This window comes from Erinaceus europaeus, chromosome 17, assembly GCF_950295315.1.
Source record: "Erinaceus europaeus chromosome 17, mEriEur2.1, whole genome shotgun sequence".
NCBI classification, from domain to species: domain Eukaryota; kingdom Metazoa; phylum Chordata; class Mammalia; order Eulipotyphla; family Erinaceidae; genus Erinaceus; species Erinaceus europaeus.
In genome coordinates this window covers 842,690-857,491 of record NC_080178.1, presented here as the reverse complement: position 1 = coordinate 857,491, position 14,802 = coordinate 842,690, and the positions used below count along the sequence as shown (strand labels likewise).

Here is a 14,802-nt window from a genome sequence, read left to right as displayed (position 1 = left end):
AAGCAGTGCGTCTCCTGCTACTAACTATACACACTGCACGTGTGCGTGAGTGTGTGTACTAACTATACACACTGCACATGTGTGTGTGTCAGTGTGAGTGTGTACTAACTATACACTGCACACGTGTGTGTGTCAGTGTGTGTGTACTAACTATACACTGCACGTGTGTGTGTGTGTACTAACTATACACTGCACATGTGTGTGTGTGTGTGTGAGTACACACTCAAGTAGTGGCTTTTTATTTATTTTTTACCAGAGCCCTGCTCAGCTGTGGCTGATGGTGCTGGGGGTTGAACCTGGGACCTCAGAGTCCCTTTCTTTTTTTTTTTTTTAACATTTAAAAAATTATTTATTTATTCCCTTTTGTTGCCCTTGTTGTTTTATTGTTGTAGTTACTATTGTTGTTATTGATGTCATCATTGTTGGATAGGACAGAGAGAAATGGAGAGAGGAGGGGGAGACAGAGAGGGGGAGAGAAAGACAGACACCTGCAGACCTGCTTCACCGCCTGGGAAGCGACTCCCCTGCAGGTGGAGAGCCGGGGGCTCAAACCAGGATCCTTACGCCGGTCCCTGCGCTTTGCGCCACCTGTGCTTAACCCGCTGCACTACCGCCCGACTCCTATAAACAGGAATCTTTTTGCAGACTGCAATGCTGTCTCCCCAGTGGTAATATTATTATTACCATTATTATTCCCGGAGCCCCGCTCAGCTCCGGCTGGTGGTGGTGCTGGGGACTGAACCTGAGGCCTTTGGTGCCTTGGGCATGAGAGTTTTCTTGCAGAAACCCTGTGCTGTCTGCCAGCGCCGAGGCTGCCACCACCTCATAGTCTGTGTGACTCCCTGGAGAATGTAGGCGCTTCTGCTTTGTGTCAAAGTGCTGTAACCACTCAAGCGGAAAAACTGAGGCTGTTTGAGATGGAAACTGGACTGGTGTCTCTCACCGTCTCTCTCTCTGCCCTCTCTCTGTCTCTCCTCTCTCCCTGTTTCCTCTCTCTCTCTCTCTCTCGCCTCCAGGGTCATTGCAGGGGCTTGGTGCCAGTACGACAAATCTACTGCTCCTGGAAGCCGTTTTTTCATTTTATTGGATAGGACAGAGAGAAATTGAGAGAGATAGGGAGATAGGGAAGGAGGGAGGGAGAAAGAGAGAGAGAGACAGACAGACAGACATGCAAACCTCCTTCACCGCTTGTGAAGCGTCCCCCTGCAGGCGGGGTGCGGGGCTTGAACCTGGGTCTCTGTCCAGGTGCTTGCACTTAGTACTACATGCGCCACCGCCCGGCCCCCTGAATTGCTCTTTATTCTGCGGGTTAGCAGTAGGGTAGGAACATGACTGGCAGGCTGCTGTCAGCAAGGAACTCCCTCAGGGGGACGAAGCTTGTCCCTGGGAGGAAGACGTCTGCGGTCTGCCTGCCCGGGGGTCATGGGAGGGTGCGAGACAGGGTTGGATGCTGGAAATCGAATCTGCTGCACTGGGTACCACGGCGTCTGTCCGGCATCCGGCCCAGTCAGCAGGCTTTTTTGGCGAGACTCGGGCATGCCCCAGCACCCAGCACCCAGCACACAGCCCTGCTGCCGTGGAGCCACCCCTGGGTGTCGCTGAGGGCGGCTCCCATGCTCCTCTCCTAGAGTGGAGGCTGCTGGGTGAGGGCCAACCACAGGGGTCCAGCAGGAACGAACCTGGGCTCTGGAGCAGGAAGTTGGGGTGGGGTGGCCAGTCTGGGGGAGGATCTCTCACTGGCAGGAGTCCCGCCGTGGGGCTCCACCAGCTCAGCCGTCTCCCCTCCTAGGCCCCCACCACATACCATGGGCCGTGGGCTGCAGGCCAAGGCCTCTGGGCTGGGGTGACTGGCAGGTGACAGGCTTTGCACGAGGCACGAGGCCTGTCTCTCTGGGTGGCTTCACGTCCCCCCAATGGGCTGAGGGAGGGGTGGCCTTTCTCCTGGGTCTACTGGGAGGGTGTGGGCCTTGGAAAGAGGGTGCTGTGTCCCGGGCAGCCGAGAGCAGCTCCTGCTCGGACCCTGGGCTCCCTGGATCCCCCCGGGCAGCACGGGCAGGGCAGTGGGAGGCCGCTGCCTGAGGACAGAGGCCCGGGAAGGCAGGCTGCAGGGGAGGCCCACAGTCTTTTATTTCAGCCCGTGGGAAGGATCCAGACGGGTGCAAAGGAGGCCAGCGGGCGGGCTCGGGGGTCACTGCAGGCTCTGTGTCGGGGCCTGGGGCAGCTGGCCTCAGTCCACGCCGTCCGGGTCCTGCTGCACACTGCTCTCGAGCTGACGCACCTAGAAGGGGTCATGAGGAATCCAGGGTCACCAGGCGGCCCCCAGAGGGCAGAGGAGGGCAGAGCCCAGAGCGGGGCTGGACGGAAGACCCCACTCCCACGGGGTCTCTGGCAGGTGGCAGGGTGGGGGCCCGCCTTTGCCGACCTGTCTTCTGTGATGTCTGCAAGGTCCGTCTCTTGGCCCCCAGCCCCTCCTGACCTTCTCTGGCATCACCCACAAGATGCCAGTGGCCCAAAGCTCCCGTGTCCACCCAGCCAGAACCAGACTGTCCTCACACACTGTCTGCTTCGCGGCGGGAAGAAGTTTGGCCCTGAGGAGACCCACAGCCATGGGTGGGCTGTAGCATTTGGCCCAGCCTGGCCTCTCTGTGCCCTGGGACCTCACAGCTTCCCTGGCCCCAGCCGGAGAGAGGAGAGACATAGCAGCATCGCTCCCCCATAGAGCTCCCCTTGGTGCTGTCTGTTCATGGTCCTCCCATGTGGTGCTGGGGCTACAGTAAGGCAGCCCACCTGTTGAGTCACCTGCAGGTCCAACCCTGGATTTATTCTGTTATGACATCATTAGAAAGAGAAATGGAGGGTGGGCAGTGGCACACCTGTTTAAATGCTCATAGTACTAACTGCAAGGGCCAGTGCAAAGATTGGGGTTTGAGCCCCAGCTCCCCATTTGCAAGGGTGACGCTTCACAAGCAGGGAAGCAGGTCCGCAGGTGTCTGTTTGTCTGTCTCTCTATTTCCCCCTCCTCTCTCGGTTTCTCTCTGTCCTACCCAATACAATGAAAAAAGGGCCGGCAGGATCCCAGGATTTGTAGTGCTGACACCAAGCCCCAGCGATAACTGTGGAGGCCAAACCGACTAGCACCCAACTAAACAGTAAAAGAAAGAAAGGGGGGCCCCCGGGACAGTGACAGCAAGGGCCGCGGGGAAAGGGGGGGCCCGACAGTGACACCAAGGGCCATGGGCGTCAGGCCTCGAAGCACAAACCCCTTCCCCGTGGAGCCCACGAATCTCTTTGCAGAGAAGAAAGGGCACCTGCACAGGGGTCTGCAGAACGCTTTCAGAGGTCCCAGGTTCAGTCCCCGGCACCTGCAGAGGCTGGGGTTGAATAGAACTCTGGCAAGACGCAGAAAGCAGGAGAAAGGAGACGGAGACAAAGGATGAAAGGACGCCTGAGTGGGAGGCGGCTTAGCTGACAGCACAGGCCTTGCAGGCCCAAGGCTCCCGGCTCAGGGAAGCTCCGCCCGTGGCGGACAGAGGAGCCTCTAGCAAGAGGGACGGGAAGGACGCAGAAAGGAGCATGGTCTCCTCAGAAGACAGACAGGCACGCAGGCGGATGGACAGAGGGCGGCGGGGGTGGTGCACACCTGAGCGTCAATGCAGCGGAACTGCCAGGGCCAGCCGGTGTGGTACAGGAAGGGCCGTGGGTCAAACCTGTGGTCGTCGGGGCTGTAGCTCTCGGCGTGGTAGGCGGGCGTGAGCGTGGTCATCTTGTGCCGGTTGGCTGAGTACCGGGAGAAGAAGCGCTTCACCTTCTCGGCCACCTGCGGACGGACAGTGATGTGTATCTGCAGGGGTGTATCTGCAGGGGTATATCTGCAGAAGCATATCTGCAGAAGCATATCTGCAGGGGTGTATCTGCAGAGGTGTATCTGCAGAGGTGTATCTGCAGAGGTGTATCTGCAGGGTTGTAGCTGCAGGGGTGTATCTGCAGGGTTGTATCTGCAGAGGTGTATCTGCAGAGGCGTATCTGCAGGGGCGTATCTGCAGGGGTGTATCTGCAGAGGTGTATCTACAGGGGTGTATCTGCAGAGGTGTATCTGCAGAGGTGTATCTGCAGGGGCGTATCTGCAGGGGAGTATCTGCAGGGGCATATCTGCAGGGGCGTATCTGCATAGGTGTATCTGCAGGGGTGTATCTGCATGGGTGTATCTGCAGGATTGTATCTGCAGAGGCGTATCTGCAGGGGCGTATCTGCAGGGTTGTATCTGCAGAGGTGTATCTGCAGGGTTGTGTATCTGCAGGGGTGTATCTGCAGGGTTGTGTATCTGCAGAGGTGTATCTGCAGGGTTGTATCTGCAGGTGTGTATCTGCAGAGGTGTATCTGCAGGGGTGTATCTGCAGGGTTGTATCTGCAGGGTTGTATCTGCAGGGTTGTATCTGCAGGGGCGTATCTGCAGGGGCATATCTACAGGGGTGTATCTGCAGAGGCGTATCTGCAGGGGCGTATCTGCAGGGGCATATCTGCAGGGTTATATCTGCAGAGGTGTATCTGCAGGGTTGTATCTGCAGGGTTGTGTATCTGCAGAGGTGTATCTGCAGGGGTGTATCTGCAGGGGTGTATCTGCAAGGGTGTATCTGCAGGGGTGTGTCTGTAGGGGTGTATCTGCAGAGGTGTATCTGCAGGGGTGTATCTGCAGGGGTGTGTCTGTAGGGGTGTATCTGCAGAGGTGTATCTGCAGGGGTGTATCTGCAGGGGTGTATCTGCAGTGGTGTGTCTGTAGGGGTGTATCTGCAGAGGTGTATCTGCACGAGTGTTATCTGCAGGGGTGTATCCGCAGGGGTGTGTCTGTAGGGGTGTATCTGCAGGGGTGTATCTGCAAGAGTGTTATCTGCAGGGGTGTGTATCTGCAGAGGTGTATCTGCAGGGGTGTATCTGCAGGGGTGTATCTGCAGGGGTGTCTGTAGGGGTGTATCTGCAGGGGTGTATCTGCAGTGGTGTGTCTGCAGGGGTGTCTGTAGGGGTGTATCTGCAGGGGTGTATCTGCAGAGGTGTATCTGCAGGGGTATATCTGCAGTGGTGTGTCTGTAGGGGTGTGTCTGCAGGGGTGTATCTTCAGGGGTGTATCTGCACGAGTGTTATCTGCAGGGGTGTGCCCGCAGGGTGTGTACCTGCAGGGGTGTGCCTGGGGGTGCCTGCGGGGTGTACCTGCCGCGGAGCGCAGTCCCTCCACATGCCCAGCAGCTTGCAGAACATGCCGTAGGGCCCGGCCTTGGCCACCTTCCTGAGCCTCCCGCAGACGGACAGTTCGGCGTACGTCAGCCCCATATCCTCCTGGACACGCGGGCAGGCTCAGCACCAGGACGGGAGAGACCACCCAAGAGCAGATGCGTCCCCTGCTCAGATCAGCGGAGCCACCCAGGCCCCGGCACAACCCCGAGGCTGAGCTGGGCCCGTGGGAGACGGAACCTGGACTGTGGCTTTGTTTGCAAGGGGGTCTTGGCTGCAACACGAGAGGGGCCGGGAGCCAGCTCAGCCTGCTAGAGCGCAGGGCTTGCACCTGGGGCACTGGCACCGCTCGGCCAGAGCTGAGGCTGCTCTCCCTCCTCTCCCCGTGAATGAACCAAGCTTGGCCATAAAAAACGGAAAGCACGTCTCCCACCTGGCCACCCAAGCAGGGGGAAGGGGTGGGCTGTGAGGGCGGTGGGCTCTGGAGGAGCGTACTGCTGCAGGGAGGCGAGATCGCAGCCCGGGGGGCCGGGTGGGGGCACACCTGGCTGGGCGCACACATCCCAGTGCCCAAAGACGCAGGCTCGAGCCCCCGGCCCCCACCTGCAGGGGGGAAGCTTCACGAGTGGTGAAGCAGGGTTGCAGGGGTCTCTGTCTCTCTCCATCTCTATCTCCCCCTTCCCTCTGGACTTCTCTCTTTAAATTTTTAAAATTTTATTATCTTTATTTTTTTGTTGTTGGATAAATGCAGCCAGAAATCAAGAAGGAAGGGGGAGATAGAGAGGGAGACAGAGACCCCTGCAGCCCTGCTCCACCACTCGTGAAGCTCTCCCCCTGCAGGTGGGGAGTGGGGGCTTGAACCTGGGACCTTGCTCGCTGTAACAGGTGCGGTCAGGCAGGTGCACCACCACCTGGCCCCCCTCTCAATTTTTCTGTCTTTATTTAATCATCATCATCATATATATATGGGGGGAATGATGAGATAAGAAGAACCTAGGTCTGGGGGCCCAAGGCCCAGTGCCAGGGGTCCTTTAGACAGGAGAGGATGCAGGCAGAGAGGCCTGTGAGCTGGAGGCAGGGGTGAGGCAGGAGGACTGAGCACAGGGCGGCAGGGGAGCAGGGAAGCCCAGAGACAGCCCACCACATCACCTCGTCGGTCTGCGACACCTGCCCGTCAGCCAGGGGCTCCAGCTCTGCGGAGGGCGGGGCAGCCAGGATCCTGCGGCAGAGAAGGGACAGGCGTGAGGGCCGCCCTTCTGCCGGGAACCCCCAACCTCCCAGCCCGCGTGCCGGGCTTCCACAGGGGGTGGGCACCCGGCGGGTAGGGGGCATGGACGCCCCTGCCTCCGGCGGGCTGAAGGACAGAGACTGTGCATGGGGACGGGGCGGGGGGGCCCTCTGCCAAGCCCCAGCGATGCTCTCTCCGGTGGGGTCCCGCTGTGTCTGGAGCTGCCCCCCGGCCCTCAGCCTCACCCACGCCGTGCCAGGAGTTCATCTCCACACCCAGAGCGGCCCAGGTGCCCCGGGGGCGGGGGGACGATGTGGTCACGGGCCCCCACTGTCCCTCAAAGGGCAGGGCCGCTGCCAGGAGACGGGGAGCTAGGGACGGCGGCTGGGTGGGGCGGGGACACGGGGTCAAGCCGGAGGTGATGGGCTGCAGGGGCTCACCCCTGCAGGGAGGTCAGCTGGAAGCGTTGGGCACAGAACCCCACGAAGGTGCGTAGGTCTGACTTGCTGATGCCGCCGATGGGGTTGATGTCGGCACTGGAGCAGTCGTACTTGGTCAGGTAGCCCAGGAGGCTGTGGGGCGGGAGGGCGGACAGGCGTCTCCTGCCACAGCCGGCGGGGGGGGCTGCAGAGGCCAGAGGCCCCGGCCCAGGTCCCCAGGACAGCTTCTGCCCGGACCCGGAATCTCCACCCCGCCCGTCCGAGCCCAGGAGCCTCCTGTGCAGCCGGGGTGGACGGAGCTCAGCCCCCGCCTCCCCGACACCCCAAAGCTTGGGGACAGGCGGCAGGGTGAGGCGGCAGGGTGAGGAGGCAGGTATCCCCACAAGTCAGCTGGGGAGTGGCCTGCGGAGGGTTCAGCGGGGTGGGAGTGGGACTCAGCGCCCAGAAAGCCGGGTGGGGCCACCCTCCCCTCTCCCCGACTGCAGAGACCGACTCCCGAGGAAGCACCCCGGTTCTGCGAGGAGACTCTCACGCCCGAGGCCCTGAGGTCCCAGGTTCAATCCTCTCGCCTCCCCTTCAGCCAGAGCTGAGCAGTCCCCTGACTCAGTACCAAGATACGCAGATCACAGGGCAGCGAGGCAGCACCTGCTTCTGCAAACAGACTCTCCCGCCAGCACCACCATCAGCCAGAGCTGAGCAGGGCTCTGTTGTGTGTGTTTCTCTCATGAATAAATAAAGAGAATATTAAAAATAATAATAATGGGGCCAGGTGGTGGCGCGCCTGGTAGAGCGCACATGTTACAGTGTGCAAGGACCCGGGTTCAGGTCCTCCAGTCCCCACCTGTAGGGGGAAAGCTTCACGAGTGGTGAAGCAGGGCCGCAGGTCTCGGTCCCTCTCTCTCTCTCTCTCTCCATCTCCTCTCTCTTTCTCTGTCGCCCCCACTTCCCTCTTGTCACTCTCACCTCCCTTCCCTCTAGATTTCTGGCTGCCTCCATTCAATAAATAAATATAGCCAAAAAAAATTAAAAAGAGATAGCTGTAGTGTAATGATAATAAGGGAGGGTCTCACAAAGCCAGGCTGAGCCAGGAGGAGGGGGCCGGGGAGCGCTGGGGGTGCCCTGCCCCTGTCCACAGAAAGGCTGGAGAAACTGCCCTCAGAGGGGCCCACGTGGCCCTAGGGACGGGCCGACCACCCCACCCCCCGTGCGTGTCTGCCGGCCCCGGGGTGCTCTCCCCACCACACGCACCTCTCGTCCACGTTGGCCGAGCCGAGCACCAGCAGCGACCCCTGCAGGCCGCGCGACCACAGGCTGAGCTGGGCAAGGAGGTAGGCCAGGACCATGCGTACCCGGGCCTGCGGACACGGGGTCACTGTGTGGGGCTGGGGACACGGGGTCACTGTGTGAGGGGCTGGGGACACGGGGTCACTGTGTGGCACTGGGGACACGGGGTTACTGTGTGAGGGAGGGGCTGGGGACACGGGGTCACTGTGTGAGGGGCTGGGGACACGGGGTCACTGTGTGAGGGGCTGGGGACACGGGGTCACTGTGTGGCGCTGGGGACACGGGGTCACTGTGTGAGGGGCTGGGGACACGGGGTCACTGTGTGAGGGGCTGGGGACACGGGGTCACTGTGTGAGGGGCTGGGGACACGGGGTCACTGTGTGGCGCTGGGGACACGGGGGTCACTGTGTGAGGGGCTGGGGACACGGGGTCACTGTGTGGGGCTGGGGACACGGGGTCACTGTGTGAGGGGCTGGGGACACGGGGTCACTGTGTGGGGCTGGGGACACGGGGTCACTGTGTGAGGGGCTGGGGACACGGGGTCACTGTGTGAGGGGCTGGGGACACGGGGTCACTGTGTGGGGCTGGGGACACGGGGGTCACTGTGTGAGGGGCCGGGGGACACAGGGTCACTGTGTGTGGGGCTGGGGACACAGGGTCACTGTGTGTGGGGCCGGGGGACACGGGGTCACTGTGTGGGGCTGGGGACACGGGGTCACTGTGGGGCTGGGGACACAGGGGTCACTGTGTGTGGGGCTGTGGGACACAGGGGTCACTGTGTGTGGGGCTGGGGGACATGGGGTCACTGTGTGAGGGGCTGGAGACACGGGGTCACTGTATGAGGGGCTGGGGACATGGGGTCACTGTATGAGGGGCTGGGGACACAGGGTCACTGTGTGAGGGGCTGGGGACACGGGGTCACTGTGGGGCTGGGGACACAGGGGTCACTGTGTGTGGGGCTGTGGGACACAGGGGTCACTGTGTGTGGGGCCGGGGGACACAGGGGTCACTGTGTGTGGGGCTGGGGGACACAGGGGTCACTGTGTGTGGGGCTGGGGGACACAGGGGTCACTGTGTGTGGGCTCTCAGCCACACCTTCCTCAGGGCTCTGCCCGCACCCTCCCTTTCCTTGTTCACAGAAGCACACCCTTGCACACCCCCACACTCACATCTACACACTCCGACCCCCGCACACTCACTCTCCTTGCTTGCAGAGGCACACCTGTGCACACCCTCATACCTCTATGCACACTCATTCCCGTGCGCACCCTCACGCCCATGCACACCCTCATATGTGCACACCCTCACTCCCGTGCACACCTTCACGCCTGTGCACACCCCCACTCCCGTGCACACCTTCACGCCTGTGCACAGCCCCACTCCCGTGCACACCCTCACACCGGTGCACACCCATGCGCACCCTCACGCCCATGCACACCCTCACGCCCGTGCACACCCTCACACCCATGCACACCCCCACTCCCGTGCACACCCTCACGCCCGTGCGCACCCTCACCTCCTGCCTCAGTCCCGTACTCATGTCTGCACACTCAGACCCCCGCACACACGCTCTTGTGCAAACCCCTGGAAGGCGCCCAGTATGTCCTGTGTGGTGGCGGAGGCCGGGGCGGACTCACCTGCACATTCTGCAGGGCCAGGTTCTCCCGGCTGCTCCCCCCGTGAGCCGCGAACGCGGGGCTCCTCCCCGTCACCAGGCTGAAGATGCCCACGAGGGCCCTGACTGCTGGCTCGATGCTGAGGCCGATGTGGTGGCTGGGCAGGGAGCAAGTGGTGGGCTGAGGGCACCTCCCCTTCCCTTTCACCCCCTCCCCTCCCATCCCACCCCCTCTCCCTGTCCCGTCATACCCCTTCCTCTCCCCTGTGCCCACAGGGCCACTCCCTGTGTCCATGGACTTCCTATCTGCAGGGTCCCTGCACCTGGACAGCGCAGCAGGTGTGAATGAACCTGTGTGGGCCTGGCACGGCCACCCCAGAGTCACCCAGAGTCTGCTGAGGGCACCAGGGTGCTGTGAACAGCGCTGCTGGGTGGTGGGGGGGTCCTAGGTCCCTGTGATCAGTACCTTTGGGATGCTGGGAGCAGAGGTGGGGGTGGGGGCAGAGATGGGGTGCCGCGTGGTGTCAGGGACTGTCCCCAGCTCCACTCTGTCCACTAAAAAAACATGGGTCAGGCTGTCTGCCAACCTCTGGGGCTAGCTCTCTGCCATGTTCACCTGGGGTCCCTGCGCTACCCACCTAGGCCCTGGTCACTCCTTGTCCTGCCCAACTGGGCTCCTGGTCCCTCCTCTGCCCCCCTAAGGACCCTGGTTGGCGCAGGCGCTGCCACGCAGGCTGCTTGACACGGTACCAGCTTCGCAGGAAGCTCAGCGCGGCTGGACACTCCAGGCCAAACTGAAACCATCTCGCCTTTTGCCATGTACAGGGCTTGGGGTTAAGCTCTGAGTGGTCTTAATAATATTTACCTGACTAATGACAAAAGTAATGACAAAACCTGCGCTGCACTCTGTAAGGTTGACCATAATGGAACAAGCAATATCAGTCATGCAGAATTTCTCAGGAGGATCCAAGAGGAAGAAATGTTCCCCCCTTTATCTACACCACTTCCGTTCGTATCCCCCCTAAAATACAGAGAAAGATCGGTGCTTCCTGCAGTGGAGGGGACCACCTTACATGGCATAATTCATAAATGGAAAGTTATGGTTCCTGCCTAGATACAACGGGCCTTTTAATCTGCCACCCACCACTGTGCTCCCACTTCCTCATGCAGGAATAGCACACGGGAACCCGGGTCACAGAGTGAGCACACGAGAAAGATGGACTCCCGCTGGAGCGGCCGGCCAGGTCAGCACCACCTTGGTGCCTTCTCAGTAAGGGACAAAACAAAACTTCTTGATCAAACAATGGAGCAGATTTTATGAAAAATGGGGCTGCTCAGTTTGTTTAAGGCCCCTAGAAACAGAACCAGCTGGAACTTTCGATGAACCATTGGCTTCTGATGCACAGGGGCAGGAGGGTGGCATAAACATACAGGCAGAATATTCATCAACAGGACATCTGCCCAGCACACAGGTACGGGAAGAAAAAGACACAGAAACTGTGATGGGATCTCTAGGGGGAAAAATGCCCCTGGAATGTGAATGTTCCACAAAGCGGGAGTTGTTCCCTGCCTGGGCTAACTACTTGGTGATTTTTGTTTTAATAATCAAAGCCTTGGTGATTTTCGTTTTAATGATCTACAACCTGGTGATTTCCGTGTGAGTGATCTAAGCCTTATGAGACTATAAAAACAAAGTTCTGCTTGAGTGTGACAGAGACGTCTGCTGGGGCTCGACTCAGCACCGACTCCCTCGTCTCATTCTCCTCATTCCGTGCGACGCCCCTCGTCTTTCAGGGACGCTAATGACCTGCAGGGCCTGCCCCCCGGCACCTGGTCACCCCGGCCCTGCCCCTGCGTCTGTGGTCAGCCCACCTGCCAATCTGCTGGGCCAGCTCCCGGGCCCTGTTGCTGGTGTCCCGGGAAGAGTTCTCACTGGCCATGTAGCAGGTGGTCAGCACGCGTCCACACAGCTCTTGGGGGTCCCCGGGGGTGTAGTCACTGTCATGCACAATGGCCCGGACGTCGGCCAGCACCTGCTGGTCTGAGAGTACCCCAGGTCAGGAGGGGCCGTAGGGCTGCCCCACCGCCCACCACAGGGCCCCCTTCCTGCCCTGCTGCAGGGGCATTCAGTCAGGCGCAGGGTTCCGGTCCCAGTGGCAGGCTGAGGCCCCAGGCCTGTGTCCCTGTGTCCCCCCTGGCCTGTGTGTCCCTGTGTCCCCAAAGGCCTGTGTGTCCCTGTGTCCCCCCCTGGGCCTGTGTCCCCGTGTCCCCCCATCCTGTGTCCCCGTGTCCCCCCTGGCCTGTGTGTCCCCGTGTCCCCCCTGTCCTGTGTCCCCATGTCCCCCTGTCCTGTGTCCCCATGTCCCCCCATGGCCTGTGTCTCCTTGTCCCCCCTGGCCTGTGTGTCCCTGTGTCCCCCCGGGCCTGTGTCCCTGTGTCCCCCCTGGCCTGTGTCCCCGTGTCCCCCCTGGGCCTGTGTGTCCTCATGAATCCCCCCCCAGGCCTGTGTCCCCCTGTCACCCCTCTGGTTTGTGTCCCCGTGTCCCCCTTGGCCTGTGTCCCTGTGTCCCCCCTGGCCTGTGTCCCCGTGTACCCCCTGGGCCTGTGTCTCTGTGTCCCCCCATCCTGTGTCCCCGTGTCCCCCCTGGCCTGTGTCCCCATGTCACCCCTGGCCTGTGTCCCCGTGTCCCCCCTGGCCTGTGTCCCTGTGTCCCCCCTGTCCTTTGTCCCCGTGTCCCCCCTGGCCTGTGTCCCCGTGTCCCCACTGGCCTGTGTCCCTGTGTCCCCCTGGGCCTGTGTCCCCCCTGGCCTGTGTCCCCGTGTCCCCCCTGGCCTGTGTCCCCGTGTCCCCCCTGTCCTGTGTCCCAATGTCCCCCCTGGCCTGTGTCCCTGTGTCCCCCCTGGGCCTGTGTTCCCGTGTCCCCCCTGGCCTGTGTCCCCCCTGGCCTGTGTCCCCATGTCCCCTTCCCTCTCTCAGCCCAGACATACACACATACACTCTCTCTCAGCCCAACTCTTTTTCTCTCTCTCTCTTTCAGTCCCAGATTCTCTCTCTCTCTCTAGCCCCCCACTCTTTCTCTCAGCCCTAGACTCTCTCTTTCTCTCCCTCTCCCGCCCCAATCACACACACTCTCTCTCTTTCTCTCTCTCTCTCTCCCTGCCCCGTCTCTGCCCCAGACTCTCTCTTTCTCTCAGTCCCAGACTCTCTTTTTCTCAGCCCCAGACAACCCCCCCCCCCCATACATCTGGGCCAGGTTGAATCCCAGCACCACCTGGGAGTGTCAGAGCACCAGGAGAAGCTCTCTGAGTGGAAACGTCGTCCCAGTGCAGGTGAAATTGTGTGAGTCTGAGGTGCTGGGCCCACAACAAAGTGAAAGCCAAACCCCCAGAGGAAGCCACACTTGCTGGGGCGACAGTCACAGGCAGGCACGCCCATGGCCGGCCGCTCCCCTGGGCCCGGGCCTCCCTCTGCCCCTCCCGCAGGGCCCCAAGGCCACCCCGACCCCTCCCTCCGGGCCACCGCAGGTCACCTACTTCCGGTCCTGACGGCCTCGCATACCTGGCGGCACATGGAGTAGACCAGGCAGGCGGTGGCCGCACTGTCCACGCCGCCACTGAGAGGCAGGAAGAAGCCAGCCTGGAGGGGCCCCGGGCGTGAGCGGAGCCGGACACCCACTCCCGCACCCTGACGCCCACACAGCCCGGGCACCCAAGAGGTGTGTGTGGGCCCGGGGCTGCCCCCCACGTCGGGAGGCACAGACATGTGGTCGCAACCCCCCCAGAGCACCACCTGGGTCCTGGCCTCCAGAGTGCCCCCGCCCGCCCCCAGAGCCCCACCCGGGCCCTGGCCTCCAGAGTGCCCCCCGCCTGCCCCGAGCAAGCATGGGGCAGAAACTGAGCAGCTCAACTAAAGCTGAAGCAGGGGCCCGGCAGTGGCGCCTGAGTGCCCACCTCATCAGGCACAGGCACTGGGTCCGAGCCCCCACACCCCACCCACAGGGCGGTGGTGACGCACGCCACGGGTATCTCTGCTTCTCTCCCTCTCTTTCTCTATCCCCCTCTTCCCTCTCAATTTTTATTTGTCCTGTCTAAATAAAAGAAAGCAAAAACTAAAAAAAAAAAAAAAAAAGGAAAAAAGATAAAAGAAAAGATAAACAACGATGAATAAAAATCAAGGGCGGGGGAGGGGCGGTGGCGCAGCAGGTTAAGCGCAGGTGGCACAAAGCACAAGGACCAGCGTAAGGATCCCGGTTCGAGCCCCCGGCTCCCCACCTGCAGGGGAGTCGCTTCCCAGGCGGTGAAGCAGGTCTGCAGGTGTCTGTCTGTCTCTCCCCCTCTCTGTCTTCCCCTCCTCTCTCCATTTCTCTCTGTCCTATCCAACAACAATGACGTCGGTAACAACAATAATAACTACAACAACAATAACAAACAACAATGGCAACAAAAGGGAAAATAAATATTTTTTAAAAATTTTAAAAAGCCAGTGGAGGTCACAAACACTCTCCTGGAAGGGCACACCCTAGGCAAGGGCCAGGGTTCAAACCCTGCCACCTGAGGGGAGTACATGGATCTGAGGGTGTGTCCAGTGCTGAGGCTCTGTCTGTCTGTCTCTGTAAGTGTCTGACACGGGAAAAAAGAAAGAAAGGGAGAAAGAGAAAGAATGAAAGGATGTCAGCCCTAGGGCAGTGGGACTGCTCGTGTGTGAGGCCCTGGTGCCGGCAGAAAAAAAACAAAGGCTGCAGGGCAGAGTGCTCGGTGGGCAGCGCAGGCGCCTCCTGCACTCACTAGGGCAGATTCTGGGTTCAGGCCCCGCGCCCCTTGGGACTGAGCGGCACAGGAGCTCCGCAGAGGGCGGGTCAGTGGACTCTCTGTGCCTTGCTGTCTCGTAAGTAACTGAAATAAAAACCGGGCCAGGGGCCATGGCTCAGTCGTCGAGTGCAGGCCTTGCGTGCCCGGGGCCGCCGGCCAGCAGCATGAAGAAACACCCAAGCCCGGGCCGGCGGACAGCTCAC

General features: G+C 60.8%; 1 protein-coding gene across 1 annotated transcript in view; it reads right to left on the bottom strand.

Moving 5' to 3' along the window:
- Positions 1-2,103: 2,103 nt before the first annotated feature.
- The window catches only part of NADSYN1 (NAD synthetase 1), a 25,364-nt gene continuing 12,665 nt past the window's right edge, over positions 2,104-14,802 (bottom strand). Inside the window, exons 13-21 of the mRNA XM_060177268.1 lie at positions 13,325-13,427; positions 11,663-11,831; positions 9,813-9,948; positions 8,140-8,246; positions 6,892-7,023; positions 6,373-6,442; positions 5,203-5,328; positions 3,641-3,817; positions 2,104-2,278 (exon numbers count right to left, since the gene is read on the bottom strand). Of these exons, the coding sequence (XP_060033251.1) occupies positions 2,228-2,278; positions 3,641-3,817; positions 5,203-5,328; positions 6,373-6,442; positions 6,892-7,023; positions 8,140-8,246; positions 9,813-9,948; positions 11,663-11,831; positions 13,325-13,427 (1,071 nt within the window). The 3' untranslated portion in view covers positions 2,104-2,227. The remainder of the gene's footprint in view (positions 2,279-3,640; positions 3,818-5,202; positions 5,329-6,372; positions 6,443-6,891; positions 7,024-8,139; positions 8,247-9,812; positions 9,949-11,662; positions 11,832-13,324; positions 13,428-14,802) is intronic.